General features: G+C 31.8%; 1 protein-coding gene across 2 annotated transcripts in view; it reads right to left on the bottom strand.

Annotated features, from left to right (window-relative positions):
• The window catches only part of LOC114346341 (sphingomyelin phosphodiesterase 1-like), a 61,880-nt gene that overhangs the window by 37,605 nt on the left and 3,672 nt on the right, over positions 1-20,603 (bottom strand). For both annotated transcript variants that reach the window (XM_050661681.1, XM_050661682.1), the window contains exons 3-4: positions 10,419-10,699; positions 3,686-3,853 (exon numbers count right to left, since the gene is read on the bottom strand). In XM_050661681.1, coding sequence (XP_050517638.1) covers positions 3,686-3,853; positions 10,419-10,699 — 449 coding nt within the window. The remainder of the gene's footprint in view (positions 1-3,685; positions 3,854-10,418; positions 10,700-20,603) is intronic.

Here is a 20,603-nt window from a genome sequence, read left to right as displayed (position 1 = left end):
TATTCTGTATGAACATTGTTTTATTTTTTTGAATGTCAACGGAATTTAAAAATGACTACGATTTGCTTTACGTTACGTTAAGGCAGTTACAAAAACTACCTATTTTAACATTCATCCTCTACGACACGTTAGTTGCTTTACGTATACGGAGATGCGTACGTTACGTAGCAACAAAAACTCCCTACTTTCGTTAAAGCATAAAACTTAATTTTTGAAGTTATACTTCTTTAGGCACGAGGGTGAATTTTTACATTCCCTGGCGCATGCGCACACCGACAGTATGTTGTTACTTGCTGAATAATCCCATTTATGTATGTATCAGCACAACTAAGGTTGAAAATAATATATTGGTGTTTTTAGTAAATATATTTATTATAATTTTTGTGTCTTTGGATTTGTCTTCCTTGGGAGTAAGATTATAAGTATTTTAAACATTTTTATATTTAATACTTCACTTGATCTATTTGTCACCGCCGTTTGTAATTACATCTCAGAAGCCGTAAAAACAAAACCCTGATGGGTTATTGGTAGAGCATTCGACTACATAACGCGAAGGTCCCGGGTTCAAATCCTGACACGGACGATTGTTATTCTTTTTTTTTTAATTTTTGGTGTTGTTTTAATAAAAAATTGTTTTAAAGTGGTAATATCAAAATTAGTTTATTAATTCAATAAAATACAAATAAACTTTTAAGTATATTTATTTCGTCGAAATCATAGTATAATAGAAGTATAACTTCTTACGTGCGTACAAAGTACACACACACATTCTTTTTTTTCATATTTTATTTAGCATAATATAAGAAATTATGTCACTCATTGCCGGACAGTTTCAATAGTTATTTTACTTTGCCGAACGCATTGAAAATCTAGTATAGGTAAGAGCCCGAGATAATATGTACTCGAGTGAGAGTGCGAGTTCCATCTACTGCGATCTCTTACTGCGCATCATTCGTCGTATTTTTTATATTTATATATTATATATTATTATACAGGTATGATGTATAATGTATGCTGATGATGTAGTGTTAATTGGAAATAGTAAAAGAGATTTAGAACAAAAACTGGAAATAAAAAATTGAGTAACCATTTTCAATTTCGTTGCAAAACGAAAATGCAGCCGCATCATATTCTAGTCCAATCAGAGAATGCAGCAAGCACCTCTACCGGTTTCGAAACTTATTAGTCTCTCATCAGGAGGTACATATGCTGCTCTCTCTGATCCAACCAAAACAAACCCCGGCGTGCAGTCGCGGATTGCAACGAACGAAATGGCATAGATGCCCTAGCGGCAACTGCTAGCAAAAGACTACGTTTTCAATCTAATGGCATATAAAACAACATAATGTTACTCTACATCCCACCAGACTGAAAACAATGGGAACCTTCTCTGGTTACACCTCCGAGGCTTCTACAATTTGCAAGCCATAACGGATGCTGAGACTAAAGAAGATGAGGGAATTTTACAATTTATAATGCACGTCCCATCTGCTCAGCGCGGTAAAGTTCCAACGAGAATGGTTCCCTTCATACTCCAATCAGAGTAAACATGTAAATCAAAAATAAATAACCATTTTCAATTTCGTTGCAAAACGAAAAATTGTTTTCAGTCTGGTGGGATGTAGAGTAACATTATGTTGTTTTATATGCCATTAGATTGAAAACGTAGTCTTTTAAAAACTGGAAAGTTTAACTTTGACACCCTGTATTTCGGTTATGATCAACTTTCGTACTAATAGGGCAGTCAATGAGAGCAAGAACAGGTTATCACCTCCGAATTCTATCTACTGCATGGATTTTAATGAAATTTTAGGAATAGCCTGAAAATATCTCCTTATTAAAAGTCTACCCTATGCCGATGTGTGCTTTTGTCTTGGGGGCGGTTCCCACCCCTTCTCGGGGGTGGAACATTTTTTGGTTAAACAACTACGGAAATTGCTAGATAACCTAATTCTAAGCAAAAACTGTTCTATAATTTTTTTTTAAACTCAAAATACGTTTTGAGTTATTCGTGGTTGAAAATTGGCCATTTTCATTGAAATATAACACCTTTTCAAACGGTTTTTTGCGAATACCTTAAAAACAATGCATCTAACTAAAAAAAATATATAAAACATTTTTATAGCTCATAAAAAATCAAAGAGATTTGTTTCTTCTTCAATCTTCTAGTTATAACACAAAAAGAGATGTGGTAGGTAAAAAGCGTTTGTTTTTTTGGCGCATGCTCAAATCAGTGTATTCAACTTGAAATAACAGAGAAACGGTCGATTTTAGGTGTATAATGCTACCAATACCTTTTATTGTGCTTGAAAAGTCCTTTCAAATATGCAATATTAAATGTCGATTACATTGAAACTAAGCGTGATATGCTGCAAAAAATTGATGACTAACGAATTTTAAGAAAAAAATTACGAAGTATATTTAACCCCTCATCCACAAGAATTTAAATGCATCGTTTTCCTTCTACAATGCATTTTACTATAGTGTTCTTTTTATGTTCAAAAAGTTGGGCGGGTTTAAAATGAATGGTTTTTGAAAAAAATAAGATCAAATTATAGAGCGCATATTTAAATTTTCTTAAAAATCTTCCTTTTTCTCCATGTAACTTGAAAATGATAAGAGATAATGTTATAAAAAATAAAATCAAAATGTTTATCTAGAAGAAACCTACATTTTTGTATGGTATCTTTTTTTTTGACATCTCTTATCATTTTCGAGTTACATGGAGAAATAGGAAGATTTTTAAGAAAATTTAAAAATGCGCTCAATAATTTGATCTTAGTTTTTTCAAAAACCATTTATTTTAAACCCGCATAACTTTTTGAACATAAAAATAACACTATAGTAAAATATATTGTAGAAGGAAAACGATGCATTTAAATTCTTGTGGATGAGCGGTTAAATATACTTCTCATTTTTTTCTTAAAATACGTTAGTCATCAAATTTTTTACAGTGTATCTCGCATAGTTTGAATGTAATCGACATTTAATATTGCTTAATTTATAGGACTTTTCAAGCACAACAAAAGTTATTGGTAGCATTATACACCTAAAATCGACCGTTTCTCTGTTATTTCAAGATAAATACACCTATTTGAGCATGCACCAAGAAAACAAGATTTTTCACTTACCATATTTCTTTTTGTGTTATAACTAGAAGATTCATAAAGGAAATAATCTCTTTGATATTTTATAAGCTACAAAAATGATTTATATAGTTTTTTTAGTTAGATGCATAGTTTTTAAGGTATTCGCAAAAAACCGTTTGAAAAGGTGTTATATTTCAATGAAAATGGCCAATTTTCAACCACGAATAACTCAAAACGTATTGAGTTTTCGAAAAAAAAATTATAGAACAGTTTTTGCTTAGTATTAGCTTCTTTAGCAAATTCCGTAGTTATTTAAGCAAAAAACTTTCCACCCTCGAAAAGGGGTGGGAACCACCCCCAAGACAAAAGCACACATCGGTATAGGGTAGACTTTGTTTCTTGGGCTATTCCCTACTTACTGTGAAAATATCACGTAAATCGATATAGTAGGATGGAATTCGGAGCCACATACCCTCAGTGACTGCCCTATAATAAGGTAAATTAGCTTAAATCGACCTATGTATTTTAAGCTCAGGAATCCAAGGGTAAGCTATGGCCCATTCTTTACCAAACACCCTGTATATGTATGTACTTACCTTTGGATATTTAGGTATTTTTCTAGGTATCTGTGTAGTCCACGATAGGGCTGCTTTGGGATATGTACAGTTTTCTGTTTGAAGAACAATCGCGCAGACCAACTCTGGATCCACTTTCTTGGACACATTCCGGTTCCACATGTTGTAAAATACGTACTCCAGCACAGGCTAAACATAAAAAAATGTACCTATTATAATAAAATTTATTGGGCTTTGTTTTATAGTAGGGAAGGAAAGTATGCTAAATCTGCAGTTACTCGAGCATTATGGGGACCGATTGAGCTGTGAAGAGTAGGTTCTAAAACCAAAAAAAGTTAAGTAAAGTTTTCCATAAAGTGGAAGACTTTCCATTTTTTAATGTAATTTTCTATTTCCAACAATCGTTTTTTCCGATTATAGCGCCATCTATCAATAATTCAAAAAAATGTCTCGAATAAAAATTGCTTATTTTTAAACGCTTTTATTTAGTTCAATAGATTGCGTCAAATCTTCGGATGTTGATTTGACTACCTTTTCTTCCATGCAAATGAATGAAAATTTGCAGACATATGCATTCGCGGGAACAATACACGAATAGACAACAAAACATTTTTGTTTAAGTTTATTAATTGTTTAAATAAAAAAAAACGATTTTAATGGAAAAAGGCCTAAATTCACTTGTTTTTTACAATGCAGGAACTTGAAACTTTTACGGATTGTAGCTAATGATATAACCTATACATAATTTCACTTTTTACGTTAATTGTTTACGTTATGCGTCGTAAATAAACAATAGAGTTTTAAATTTTCAACACTCATATATTTGTTTATACAGTACGATGCAAATGAAGGGAATAAATTAGTTATTTCGTAAAAAGGCGACTTTAGGAAAAATCCCGAAAGAGGTCGATTTTTATTTTTAAATTACGATATTTTGGCATATATGTCATACTAGTGACGTCATCCATCTGGGCGCGATGACGTAATCGATGATTTTTTTTAAATAAGAATAAGAGACATGCGATAGCTCATTTGAAAGGTCATTCAATTCTTTATTCAGTAATATAAAAATTTATATAATTATTTGTACAGGGTGTCCAAAAATAATTTTTTAATTAAATTATTTGACAAAAAAGAAGACTGTATGTAATTTATTATTAAACACTTTTCTTTTAGTTGACTCGTTTGTGTCAAATATTTAGACGTTAATTTGACTGCCTTTTCTTCAATGAAAATGAATGAAAATTTGCAGACATATGCATTCGCAGGAACAATACACGAATAGTCAATAAATTTTTTTTTATGTTTATTAATTGTTTAAATAAAAAAACACGATTTTAATGGAAAATGTTTAAATTCCCTTGTTTTTTACAATGAAGAAACTTGAAAGTTTTAGAGATTGTAGCTAGTTATGTGAACTATACATAATTTCACTTTTTACGTTAATTGTTTACATTATGCTTCATAAATAAACAATAGAGATTAAATTTTTTTGCCGATTCCGACTAATTTTCATGTTTGTTAATCATGTTATGTTTTATACATATATTTTAATAAACATGATATATTTTAATGTTTGAAAACTGTTAGACTAAAAAGTAAAAAATAAAAAAATATAAAAAAAATTTTTTAGGAAACTCTTTTCTTTAGTTATGAGTGACTAAAATTAAAAATATAAAAAAATCAACTAAAAAGCAAAAAATAAAAAAAATTCAAACACATTCGTTAAAGAAAAGCGTGGGGCGCATCTTCATCTAATAAACGGTTTTCGCCCCACGCTTTTCTTTAACGAATGTGTTTGAATTTTTTTTATTTTTTGCTTTTTAGTTGATGTTTTTATAACATTTTTAATTTTAGTCACTCGTAACTAAAGAAAAGCGTTTCCTAAAATTTTTTTTTTATATTTTTTTATTACGTAAAGAATTCAAATCTGCAATAAAAATTGGGGGCTCCTATTAGACCGGTCTAGTTAGACTCAAAGATAGGAGTGAAGTTACAATAATTACCATCAAGCTGAACATTAAATAAATGAAATCTAAAAAGTCCTCATAAATCCGACCCGAGCTAAAAATTTACGCGGGGTCAAAGGTCACCAAATATGGTTTTTAGCGATTTTCAGCGAAACGGTAAGTTTTATCATAAAATTAGTTCTAACAAAAAATGTAGATTAGATATTTATCAATAAAAATTGTCTTAATACTTTTTTTCGTAAGAGCCACCGTTTTTGAGATACAACGATTCAAAAAGTTGAAAGAGTTCTAATCGTCATAATATGTATTAGTACACCACGTATATACAACTGAATATACAAATATATCACTGAAGCTGTAATACAAGTAAACATAATAATATTCTATCGGTCAACTTAACTTATATTACACATAATAATACAAGATATTATAAATATGATAATGTTTCTACTATACAGCTAGCTGTCTACCGAGGGATGCAATGTATAAGCTGTATTATATTACAGTAGCAACAAAAAAAATCTTTACAAACTGAATGTAACGCGAAAAAAATAAGAATTGTTATTTCAATTTTACGGCTTATTCCCAATAAAAATAGTAATTTGATATGACAAAGTATTAACTTATAATAATTCTTCTTGCTTTATGCATCTTATTCAATTTGTAAAGATGTTTTGTCGGAATAAACAGGTTCTATCGGTACGTCGGCTAATCTAATCACCCCACCTATTCTTTTCTCAGAAGGGTTTGAACATAATAATGAAAGCCAACTTTCTAGGTAAAATGTTTATTGCTAAGTACTAATCAACATTTCAATATACAATAAACCTTATGTAAATTTAGTTTATTTACTATTATGCAAATTACACCGTTATCTTCCTGGGTGGCTAAATCCTTCAGGTAGATGACACCGTCGAGGTATTAATTAGTCTTGAGTACTACTCCGAAGTGAAGATACGTGTTAAACCTACTTTTAATTGAATGTACTGAAGTTTTTAAAAAAACTAAAATTCAACTCCACAAGAAGTTATTTCCAACGGAATTAGCTTTCTTCTCTCTATGTATGGAGCGCCTAAAAAAAACTGCGTGCTTAAATAAGTTTAGATATGCATGTTTCTTTAAAAATACTCGAAATAAAAAACAAGTGCAATTATCTTGTCTTCCTCCAACCTCAGCGGCTGCTCATCAACATCTTTTCGGGTATATTACCAAGTTCAAGCGTGGCTTGGTTATCAGCCAGATCCAAAAGACTGGAGATGGAAATTAGTCGACAGTTAATTAGAACCAATTCAAACTTTACTCCCACCTGCGCCGGAAAGACTCCTGAACACAATTTTTTGCAACTGTAAAAAGGGATGTAGCGCTAAATGTGGATGCAAAAAAGTTGGACTGTTTTGTTCGGTAGCTTGCACTAATTGTCGAAACCGGTCGTGCTCCAATGTTGAATCACTAACAATTGAGGATTCATTTGATTCTATCGAGGAGCCATGCGATGTGTCATTATTGGGGCAATTTACTTGCACCCAGGATGAACAAAAGGAAGAAGAACAACAAGAAGACAAGAAGAAGAAGAACTAGAAGGTAAAGAAGAAGAAGAACAAGGAGAAGAGGAAGCAGAAGTACCTATTAGAAAATTATGAACCAGTTGGATAAATTTCCCTTTTTCATTTAATTTATACCGCTTTTTATAACTTTTATCATTTTTAAACCTTGCCAATATCAATTATTCGATAGCATCAAATTAAACAGGATCGTAACAGATCCGTGGAATAGGCCTACTGGGGAAACCACGTTAAAAAACGCGCTAAGTACACTACCTCAAAGGTGATGTGGAATGTGGAAACGAGAGCGCATATTATGACGATTACAACTTTTTGAATCGTTGCCGTTGTATCTCAAAAACAGTGGCTCTTAAGAAAAAAAGTAATAAGACATTTTTTATAAATAATTATCTAATCTACATTTTTTGTTAGAAATAATTTTATGACAAAACTTACCGTTTCGCTGAAAATCGTTAAAAACTATATTTGGTGACCTTTGACCCCGCGTAAATTTTTTAGTTCGGGTCGGATTTATGAGGACTTTTTAGATTTCATTTATGATGGTATTTTGAACAATCCTGCCAATTTTCAGCTTGATGGTAATTTTTGTATCCTCAGATGTGTAAGTTGACCGGAGTATATTTAAGATTTTAAAGTAACCTAAAACGTCTCTCTAGCCCACTGTGTTGCCCAAGACCTCGAGATGACTAAAGGAATCTCGTCCGTATTCAATAAAAAGTTTGGCCGCCTGGGCGAGTTAAGAAATCAGCAGCCTAAAGTTCGAAGAGTGCTGCGATTAGAAGATGGTTCTCGATCTTTGATTTATATGGTAACCAGGAAGTGTTATACAGACACACCAAGCTACAAAAACATAATATGGCTTGCTCTAACTCATTTGAAGAAAATCGTGTGTAATTATGGCATCACAAATTTGGCTTTACCAAAAATAGGCCATGCAGTAGAATTTCTGGATTGGAAGATTGTGAGATGCATGCTTGAAGTAATCTTCAGAGAAACTGGCGTACGAATTACTATTTATTGTATTAACCTGAAGATGTCGTACCCTTCAAAGACAGTAGACTGTTATTTCTTCTTGAGGGGTGTATGCAGAGCTGGAGAATTCTGTAGATTTCGCCTTCCTAGATCTTCATCTGGAGTTGTTGATCGATACGCTCAGATCTTAAGAGGGAAGCAGTGTAACAAAAGAATTAATCACCAACCGCTAGTACCGAGAATATTCTGGCAAGAGCACGATATGCATTGAAGCAGTGGGAAGCGACGTGCGGCAGATGGAAGGTGACACAATGACTAGAGGTGGCGAAGTCCGGAATTCTCGAGAATTACGTTATTATGTATTTAAGCGAAGCGCGGTATTATTTGAGTTAGTTATAAGATAGAATTCGTAATGTAAACTTGTATAAATAAATAAACAGTCGTATATAAATTCGAATCGCTCGTTTCATTTTACTTGTAAGTTGTTACAATATTAGCCAGGGAGGTAGTGTCAAATTTGACCGGAGCATTTTAGCATGGCTGGTTTCTTATTATTTAGGTAGGTGTTCCAAAGCTTATTAACAAATGATGTGTCAGCTGGCCCAAAACCGGGGATTTTAGGCAAGAAAAGCTAAAATATGAAAGTTGATGGACCAACGCTACAGCTTAAATGTCAGATATTTATATACGTTACTCAGAACATTCAATGGACTTGCTTACTTGGCTCCTACGTTTCACTCAGGAGATCGGGGTTCAAATCCTGGCGCGGAAAATTCTTTTTGTTTTTTAAATTGACATTTTATTTTGAAAAATATTTATTTTTATAATACCACGTTTTTATTATTTATACAAGACAATATAAAAAAATCTGTATGTCTTTTATAGAATCGCAAACTATGCATTTTTGGTCATAATATTATGATTGATCTTAATAAGCAAATTTGTTGTACATGAACCCCTGAAGGTTCCTGAGTTGGTAAGACCAACAATCTAAGTGAAAAGGGAGATATTATTTGTTATTTTTTTGGACAAACTGTTTTTTCTTAATTTTATATGTTGTAGAACCGAAAGATACAACCCTAAATTTTCACTTTTTTATGACCAACCCCCATGTTTTAATAGCAATCTAAATATTTCCCTATTCTCTATAATATATAAAAATGAATGTTTGTCTGTACCTATGTCCCTTATAGAATCGTAAACTATGCATTTGGTAGAAAAAAGTATGGGTACGCAATATTTTTTAGTATTTTTTGGCTTTCTGGTAATTTTAAGTATTAAACATTCAAACATTATTTAGTTTTAAGGCGGTACGAAGTTTGCCGGGTCAGCTAGTTAATAATAAAAAAGTATTAACTCTTTTAACTCTATTAATTATTAAGTATATTAAGTATATATTATTAAGTATTAACTCCTTCCTGGGTTCATGTAAGTACAAAAACTTTGCTTGAGGTCATCATAATATGATTAAATGCATAGTTTACGATTCTATGAGGGACACACAGACAAAAATTCATTTTTATATGTTATAGAGAACAGGGAAATAATTAGATTGCTATTAAAAAATGGGGGTTGGTGATAGAAAAGTGAAAAATTAGGGTTGTATGTATCTTTTGGTTTTACATCACATAAAATTATGCAAAAAACAGTTTGTCTAAAAAGATAAAAAAATATCGGGAGTGGGGTGGGGGGCCAACCCCCTTTTTCACTTAGATTGGTCGTACTAACTCAGGAAGCTTCAGGGGTTCATGTACAACAATTTTGCTTATTAAGGTCAATCATAATATTTATGATCAAATGTATATATGCTATTTCATAAGTTCTATGCATAATTCTATAAAAGACATACAGATTTTTTTATATTGTCTCGTATAAATAATAAAAACGTGGTATTATAAAAATAAATATTTTTCAAAATAAAATGTCAATTTAAAAAACAAAAAGAATTTTCCGCACCAGGATTTGAACCACGATCTTCTGAGTGAAAGGTAGGTGCCAAGTAAGCAAGTCCATTAAATGTTCTGAGTAACGTATATAAATATTTGACATTTAAGCTGTAGCGTTGGTCCATCAACTTTCATATTTTAGCTTTTCTTGCCTAAAATCCCCGGTTTTGGGCCAGCTGACACATCATTTGTTAATAAGCTTTGGAACACCTACCTAAATAATAAGAAACCAGCCATGCTAAAATGCTCCGGTCAAATTTGACACTACCTCCCTGGCTATATGCCTTTTAAGCGATATACTTACTAAGTTTTGTTTTTCCATAGCCGAACAAAATGTAGGAAAAGATAAGTTAGCCATTAGATAGTAGACTTGGCATATGAATTCTGCCACTTTGCTATTGGCATATCCACGGCCATGAATAATGTTTACCAGTTCTTTACACATATCACAGGAGCTATGAATAGAGAATAATTTCATTACTGGTATCTCTAGTATATCTCGTAGAAGATTCCTGAACCTTATGGGAGCTATTTCTTGATAACGGCGTAAACCTATTAACTTGGCAAATTCTCTTTGTATTCTTTCTGAAAAGTAAGTGGTGTATTAAGGCAAGCGTCCACAGGACCGCATCGTACGCAGCGAATTTTAGTGTGCCTTGTATAAAAACTTACATGTGCCTTGTATGTAACTGCGGCCACTGATGCGCAACGTATGGATCCCATCATCGGCAATGCCGAAGCGATGGCTCCAACTCCAGAGCCAACTTTTGCGTTGCGTGCCGATGATTCATACGGAATGCCGATCAGTGGACGAACCCCGCGCGCGTTTATAGTTATTTTTCTACAATCGTGTTAAAAATGCAATTTTTGGCACTCCATAGGAGCGTTAAAAATGCCACTTTAAATCACTAGTGCTTTAACATTTTTAAGGCACTGCAGTTAAAAGTGAATTGTCAAATTGTGAAACGTCAAAATATCTATATTTCATTTATTAAGGCTATGGGTACATAATTCGCAAATATTTTACATGTATCCCTACTTTTTCTGTCTTTACACGGCAAATTACGTGTAGTAAAATTCACACTGGTATTGATATGTAAACATTACTAGACTGTCATTGTACTTGAAAATGTCATCATTAATTTAAAGAGATGGGTTTTGAATGTTCTTGGATAACTGTTATTTTTATAATTGGAAATTATTAATTCAGTTAATAAATGTGATAATTTTTTCACTAACTGTGTATTCAGTCATTGTAATAATTTATTTGTACAACAAAGACTAATACTCAATCGAGAAAAGAAGAAAAGTGTTAAAGTGATTTTTTAATAATATATTGTTATGGAACGCTTACAATTTTGAACATCTTTAACAACAAAATACTTGGATCACAGAATATATTATTCTGATGTATTCTCTGCTTGGATCTTCCACAAATAATACACAATAAATAACTTTTTATTAAGTTCACGTCTTAAATCAATTATTTATCAAATACACTATATTTCAATAATATTTAATCAATAACTAAACATATAGTCCTGTCGCCAGGGGGGGTACAACGGCCTCGTTAATTCAGATGGACTTACTCAAGTTTTTTTTATGTATTTTGACCCGTAGAACACGAATTTTTTGGGTAACAGTTGATCCGGATGTCGATAAGATTGTTATAGACCAAGAACTTGAGGAATCAAATAACAGCGATTTTTGGCAAAACAAAACAATATTTTGTATTTTTTGGGCCATTTTAAGTAAAAAATATTTCTACAAGTTTTTTCGTAGGATGCACAGTTTTCGAGATAAACGCGGTTGAACTTTAAAAAAATCGAAAAATTGCAATTTTTGAACCCGAATAACTTTTGATTAAAAAATAAAATAGCAAGTCTGCTTACCGTATTTGAAAGTTTAAGTCAAATTATATCGGTTTTGATTATTTGCATTGGTAAAAATTTATTTTTTTATTGTTTAACAAAGCTATAAACACGTAGGGTTTCCCGTGCTTTTACATTCGTTTTAACGCATGTAACGTAGAAATAGTCTTGATTGCACTAGTACCTATTCTACCTACTCGTTCGATTTTAAATGATAAATCATAGAAACATCACTCACGCACTAGTTGTTTGTAGCTTTGTTTAACAATAACACAATAAATTTTTAGCAATGCAAATAATCAAAACCGACATAATTTGACTTGAACTTTCAAAGGCGCTAAGCAGAATTGCTATTTTATTTTTTAATCAAAAGTTATTCGGGTTTAAAAATTGCAGTTTTTCGATTTTTTGAAAGTTCAACCGCGTTTATCTCGAAAACTGTGCATCCTACTAAAAAACTTGTAGAAATATTTTTTGCTTAAAATGACCCAAAAAATACAAAATATTGTTTTGTTTTGCCAAAAATCGCTGTTATTTGATTCCTCAAGTTCTTGGTCTATAACAATCTTATCGACATCCGGATCAACTGTTACCCAAAAAATTCGTGTTCTACGGGTCAAAATACATAAAAAAAATTTGGGTAAGTCCATCTGAATTAACGAGGCCGTTGTACCCCCCCTGGCGACAGGACTAATATTCCCGATGCAATGTCAAATATTTAAAATTGTCACTGATTGTCAGTGTCTGACTGACAATATATGCTAACAATATTATATTCGGCTGAGTGCGTTGTAAGACAAAGATAGATTTGGAAAATATTACCACGGCATTGTGTTTATTTTTTTCGAATCCTGAAAAAACCAATAAATATTTTTGAAAAATTTAAACGCAGAATGAAAGACTAAATTATTACCGAGGGCCGAAAGTCCCTTAGAATAAATAAAAAGTTTATTTTGAATAATATATTTGAAATTAAAAATCATACTAAATTTTCTCTTAGTTTTTCACCCCTGTAACTTATTAAAATAAACATTATAGAAGTTCTCAAGGACTTTCGGCCCTCGCTAATAACGTGATCTTTCATTCTGCGTTTAAATTTTTCAAAAATACTTATTAGTTTTCTCAGGATTCGAAAAAAATGAATCCCCATTTGAATAGCATTGCAGCCGAAAATACGTACCGATCCTCTTAACATTAATATTAATAGTACAACTTGCGCAATTTGGAAAAGGTGGTTTAAAAGGTTTTTTAAAATTTAATTTAAACTGTATTATTGCATTTTTAACAAGTGTGTAGAAAAAACAAGTTTATGTAACGGTATAATATTTTCGATAAGAATTTTTAGACATTCCCCTAGAGTGTAGACAATCAGTTCTACCTTTTACGGGTCATAGGTTTCATGGTTTCAGCAATTAACAAAACTATTGTATTTTATAAATTTATAACGTTTGTAGAAAAAATATTGTATGATATACGTGTTAAAAAGTACATTTTTAAGGCACTCATGTGAATTGCAGAATTCGCTTCGCTCATTCTGCGCGTGCCTTTCACATGCGTGCCGTAAAATAGCACTTATATCATAAATAACTATTATGATATAAGTGTTAAAAGTACAATTTTAATGTTCGCATGTGAAGGAATTCGCTTCGCTCATTCTGCAATTCACATGAGTGCCTTAAAAATGTACTTTTAACACGTATATCATACAATATTTGTTCTACAAACATGTTAAAAATGCAATAATACAGATTAAATTAAATTTTAAAAAACCTGTTAAAAAACCTTTAATACATTGAAAGGAGATAGTTTTAAATTGCATCGTATATTACGCACCTTAGAAACCATTGTTGACTTAATTGTTTACGGAAGTTTTGAAGCATCTGTCAGACGTCCGTTAGTTTTTTTAAAACGCGGTTGTGGATTTTTCGTTAAAATGCAAGAAAATATCGTAGAAAAAGATCAATTTCAAGATATAGAGGTAGCGGCCAGTCGAGCTATCCTGGATTTGTTGCCGAGGAAATCCAGAATGCAATATGTATCTATCTGATATGTACAGGGTGGGGCATTAGTGTGACAAAGTCCAATTACTCGTTTGTCGTAAGAGGTACGAAAAAAAGTTATTTAGGTAAAAGTTGGGGCACACACACTATCATATTTTAAAAATATTTTCAAATATACAGGGGCGTCTGTATTGACAGGGTGACACAAACTTATGTTTTTTTAAATGGAACACCCTGTATATTTTTACATTTTTGGATTCTCCTCGATGTTTCATTTCTTAAAATATATGGTTTTGTAATATTATACGAGGTAGTTTAAAAGCTAATTACGTTTTTTTGTTAATTTCGTAGCAAAATCTACACCCTGTAGAATTGTAGTGATTTGACAATTGATTTGATCAAATTTTCTATTTACATTCAACCGATTTTTAGTATAGTCTACTACTGTTAATCATTAATAGTATAGCGAAATGTTTAATTTTAGTATACAGGATGGGTCGAAACTCGGTATGAGTATTTTCTGAGTTTTCTTAAATGGAACACCCTGTATTTTAGTATTGTAATGAAATTATATTTTATGGTACTTTTTTATTTCTTAAGCATTCCCTATACCTAAGTGCTTTAATTTGTAAGTTATTCGTCATTCTTTAAGCAAACATTAATTTCAACAAAAATTACGTAAAAATTCATTAGGTAGCCGTGAAAATATTCAATCAAACGTAATTTTTCGAAAAAAAAATACATAATAATCTATCCTGATCCTTAATTTATTAATATTGGATGAGATATCCAAATACATTCGTAGTTAAGGTTGTTGGTGCTTAAAATATGAATCAAACATACAAAATTTTGCCTAGCTGGCTATGACACAACATTTGCTTAAACATTTGACATTATACTATTTAGATAGTTCCAGTTGATTTGATACCATTACTAATATATATTTTTCTAATGAGGAACGGATTAAAATGGCTTAGTGCTAGAAGAGTATAACAAAAATGAGCTACTTGCAATAAAAATTTATTTATCATCAGCAATTCCCTGATAGACGACAACCAAAAAGAGAATCTTTTGAAAGTATACTAAAACGGTTTCAACAGACTAGATACTTAGATTGTAAGAATGATTGTACTAATATGCAGATCCTCAGTGACACTAAGGATTACATTTAATGGCTGTTTTCTTCACTTACAATAGTTTTTATTCGAGCAGATTTATCATAATCTAAGTGATCAGTCCGTTGAAACCGTTCTAGTATATTTTTAAACGTTTCTCTTCTTAGTTGTCTCTCAGGGAATTTCTGATGAAAAATTCTTATTGCTAGTAGCACATTTTTGTTATATTCCACTAGCACCAAAACCTTATTAATCAGTTTCTCATAAGAAAAATACATATTAGTAATGGTAACAAAGCAACTGGATCTATAAAAGTAGTATAATGTCAAATTTTTCAGGAAATTTAGTGTCATAGCCGACTAGGTAGAATATTGCATGTTTTTATTAATATTTTGCGCACCAACAACCTTAACTACGAATTTATTTGGATATTTCATCCAATAGTAATAAATTAAGGATCAGACTAGATTATGATGTATTTTCTTTTCCAAAAATTATTTTTGATTAAATATTTTCACAGCCACCTAATAAAATTTCGCGTAATTTTCTTACAATTAATATTTGGCTTAAAAAATCACGAATAACTTACAAATTAAAGCACTTAGGTATAGGGAATGCTTAAGAAATAAAAAAGTACCATAAAATATCATTTCATTACAATACTTAAATACAGGGTGTTCCATTTAAGAAAACTCAGAAAATACTCATTCCGAGTTTCGACCCACCCTGTATACTAAAATTACACATTTCGCTATACTGTTAATGTTTAACAATAGTAGAGTATATTAAAAATCGTTTGAACATAAAATAAAAATTTGATGTCAAATCACTAAAATTCTACAGGGTGTAGATTTTGCTACGAAATTAACAAAAAAATGTAATTAACTTTTAAACTGCCTCGTATAATATTACAAAACCATATATTTTAAGAAATAGAACATCGAGGAGAATGCAAAAATGTAAAAATATACAGGGTGTTCCATTAAAAAAAATGTAAGTTTGTGTCACCCTGTCAATACGGACGACCCTGTATATTTGAAAATAATTTTAAATTATGGCACTATGTGTGCCCCAACTTTTACCTAAATATTTTTTTTCGTATCTCTTACGACAAACGAGTAATTGGACTTTGTCACACTAATGCCCCACCCTGTATATATACATTTTCAAAATTTGACATTTCACTTTTAACTGCAGTGCCTTAAAAATTTTAAAGTACCCAGTGATTTAAATTGACATATTTAAGGCTCCTATGCTAAAAATTGCATTTTTAACACGTTTGTAGAAAAATATTTTTAATTATTTTTAATGTATAACTTTTTGTACGTAATCAAACAAGTAAACTCAGTTTAAACTTTTATTTTATATTATATAGGTATATTCAGAAAAAATATGATAGGCCATGATAAGTTGATTATGGAGATTAAAATGTCATATTATATATTACTCATTTTTCATGTTTATTGGTTTTTCTCAAGATATCTCAAGTATCTAACTATGAAAGTTATTCTCGTTAAAAAAACAACAAATTTTTCTAACTAATTACACATTTGAATATAAAGGAGGAGACAAAGCTGTTGTCCCGTCCTGCTGAAACCATTGTTGATTTTAAGCTTGGACCGTTTTCGTGACCTTTTCCGTATGACTGAAAATAGTACTGAACCATAAATTTTTTTTCTGCAAAACTGAGGACCATTCTAAAACACCTAAGATTATCACGACATTCACATACGTTATAACGACCGAGGCGACCGACGTTCGGAAACCACTCAGGGCCTCGATTTTTGACCCTTCGCTTCGTTATCGAACGTATTCGTTTCGTATTCTCTACAGATACAAAAGCGAGTACGTTCGATAACGAAGCGATGGGTCAAAAATCGGGGTCCAGTATGTTTCGGCGCATGACACATGACATGAGGCATACAAATTTCTGAATTCCAATACTCTTTATTTTGCCGCACACCAGTGGCGGCTCGTACCACTTTAAGAAGGTAGTGCCACAACTCGGGCAGCCGCCAAAATTTTTAGTGACGGATTCACGATATTGTCAAAAAAAGGTATACTGACAACAAAAACTAAAAAAAATATGCGCGGATACTTTTATCTTATGTACATATCTTAAGTTTATTGATCTGAGGTGCCAAGCAATTGTCCAACATTGATCAAAACAGTTCCGTAAATTAATTAATAATAAAAACCTCTTAACCTACCACCAGCATTTACTGCTGATAGTGCTTGAAAATTGTTATTACGATTTAGTCTCTATTTACCAATTTATAAAAATAATACTATTTCATTATTCACACACATGCACAAATTTTTGTAATGTCACTTTTAAAGTTTACGATATATGAAGTTCATTCTTCTATTTTTTGGTTGCAAAGTTTTCAATGACTTTATAATTAAAATTATCAATACTTTTTACAAAATGCTTTTCTGCAGATAGCATACCTAAAGCACTAGGTTTCGATGTAAACATCGAAAAACAGCGTTCTGCTTCAGATGTTGATATAGGAATGGTAACTAAAATACTTAAAAGTTTAATAGTTTCTTCAAATGTGATTTTTGAACCTTCCCTCTACAATAAAACCGATAGCGAAACAGCCCCAGAGGTAGTACTTAATTCGTCTCGCTAATACAGTACCTACTTCTAATTCAGTTTTAAACCGAGTTTTGCTTAAAAATTAAAATTGTCTCCATGGTTCATTAAGAAATGATTCGGAGAACTGATGCTTATAAGCAGAAAACTTCTCCGACATAAATAAATTAGAAGCAACTAAATGTCCGGAGAAGGTAGACCTTTGAAAGATCTGGTACTTTGAATAATATGAACCTTTAAGTCGTCTAATTCGGCGCTAAAATTGACCAGCTCCTTATAATATGCCTCTATTTTCTGAATTTTCTTTTTCGTCGTGACCTCTTAAAGCTAACTCGAAAGCTCCACAACACCTTATAACATTTGTAGTTTTTTTTTCTAGCGAAAAACCACCAAAAAATTTTTTAAAATACTAATCTTTATTGTCAATTAATAAATTAAACTTAAGAAATAATCAAAATATTATCAAAATACCCACGATCATGATGCACCAAAAGTTTAATTATAAATACAAAAACTTTTTAACAGAAAATATACATAATAAAAGCGACAAACCAGCACGTAAAGAAACTCAAAATAAATAGACCTGGCTTCATACCCTCGTGCCTGGCACAGAGATTCTAATGTTAAGGTATACTAATAGTCCAATATAGCTCTTTCTCTGTCACTTACATATAATGCTCGTAAAATCTTTCTCTCTTTACTCGTGCCAGTACTGAATTCGGCGCGAAGGAGATTCTCCTGTCGAATACTCTCCGCTGTCGGCAGGGATTGTATTGCGCCTATAGTTGCCATATTTTATATAATTTATGAAGATCAAAAGAAATACACACAAAAAAATTAATAGGAATTAAAAAGTTTTGAAGATAAAAAATATGTTTATGGATAGTTAGCAAGGTAGTGCCATGGCTGTATGGCACTACCTCACGGGCCGCCACTGCCGCACACCGTAAGAAGGGCGAGGAAATTCTTTGTGACAACTATAGAGCAATCTGCCTAGCTCAAGTAACTTATAAAATATACACAAAAATATTGGAAAAAGACTTACAGAATATGTAGAACTAAATCTGGAAGAAGAACAAGGAGCATTTAGACCTGGAAGACAGGTTAATAACAACATATTCAATTTAACAAGACTGATAGAGAGAAAAATAAAAGAAGGAGAAGAGTTGTTCCTAACAATCGTAGACCTGAAAGCTGCCTTTGATGCAATATATAGAGAGAAAATCTGGAAATTCTTAAAGGACTTGGAAGTACCCAGAGAATTAATCAAGATTATCAAAAGTACATACGACGTATAAACATAGACAAAACCAAAACAATGATAATAAATAACAAGGAGGACCTACACAACAAAGAAATGAAGTGAAATCAAATAACATTAAAAAACGTATCAACCTATGAAGACCTAGGGAGTATAATAACTGACGACGGGAGAATAGTCACCGAAATAGCAAACAGAGGAAACAAATCGACACGAATATTGTATGCCTTAAATAAACCCATATTAGGACATAAATACATATAAATGGAAGTGAAGAGGAAGATTCATAATACAATAACAAGACCAGTAATGACTAGAGACCGCACATCTAACTGATGGGCAACTTCATTTTCAGTACTACACTGCTTAAAAAACGTTGCGTATGTGTGGTTAAATAATATAACAATAACACATTTTCACATATATTAGATGACAAGTTGGGGCCCCTGACATATTGGGGCCCCCGCAAGCTTCATGCTGCGGGGGCCTCTGTTACGCCTCTGACAATCACCTTATTCCATAACGAGGAGAATTCAGAGGGGGCAAATCTTGTACCGGCCAAGTCCTCGCACTAACAGAACACATTTAAGAGAGCTTTTAAGAAAAAAATATAACAGGAGCTGCTTCTGTAGATCTGACAGTAGCCTATGACAGGAATCACCAATTATGTTCCGTTTCGAGAACATATGACACATCCGGGGTCCGGATCTAATACTTCCTGTTTCTGTTTTTTTTTTCTGCAAATATAGTATTCAACAATTTTATGGAACATATTTGAGAAAAATTGCATTTAAATTTTGAATTTAGTACTAGCTTACGTTAAGAGGGGGGGGGGGGATAGTTTGAAAATTTTGAAATTTTAGACTTTTTCATTAAAATATTAAATGGGTTGCATATGTGAGTCCATATTAAATGAAGTAAAGAAACACAGACTTACTCACAATCATTTAATAATACTTTGACGACCGGTTTCGATCTCTACACTATTCAGATCATCTTCAGGTCGGCGTTACAAGTAGTTAAATGCTACAATTAAAAGAAAGGCAGAGTTAGAACATTGTCTGGTTGTACAAATGCTAATAGAAAGCCAAAATTTGAAAAGTATGCAACTGTTGACAATTCAGAACAACAAACTGATACATACATATGCACACATATGAGAAACAGATACTCATAAGCATGCATACGCACATGGATGCACGCGGTTTATGACTTTTTCTTGAACGAGTTAAATTTTAAAATTATTGAAAAATTATTAAAAATTTAATTAAAAATGTTTTCAAAATTTTTAAAAAATAATTAAAAAAATTTTAAAAAATAAAAAAATAAAAAATAATAAATGGATCAAAATGATATTATTTTTTAAAAATTTTGGAAACATTTTTGATTAAATTTTTAATAATTTTTTAACAATTTTAAAATTTAACTCGTTCAACAAATAGTCATAAACCGCATGCATCCACGTGCGTATGCATGCTTATGAGTATCTGTTTCTCATATGTGTGCATGTGTATGTATCAGTTTGTTGTTCTGAATTGTGAACAGTTGCATACTTTTCAAATTTTGGCTTTCTATTAGCATTTGTACAACCAGACAATGTTCTAACTATGGCTTTCTTTTAATTGTAGCATTTAACAACTTGT

This window comes from Diabrotica virgifera, chromosome 9, assembly GCF_917563875.1.
Source record: "Diabrotica virgifera virgifera chromosome 9, PGI_DIABVI_V3a".
Lineage (NCBI taxonomy): Eukaryota > Metazoa > Arthropoda > Insecta > Coleoptera > Chrysomelidae > Diabrotica > Diabrotica virgifera.
This window is presented reverse-complemented; position numbering and strand designations above follow the sequence as displayed.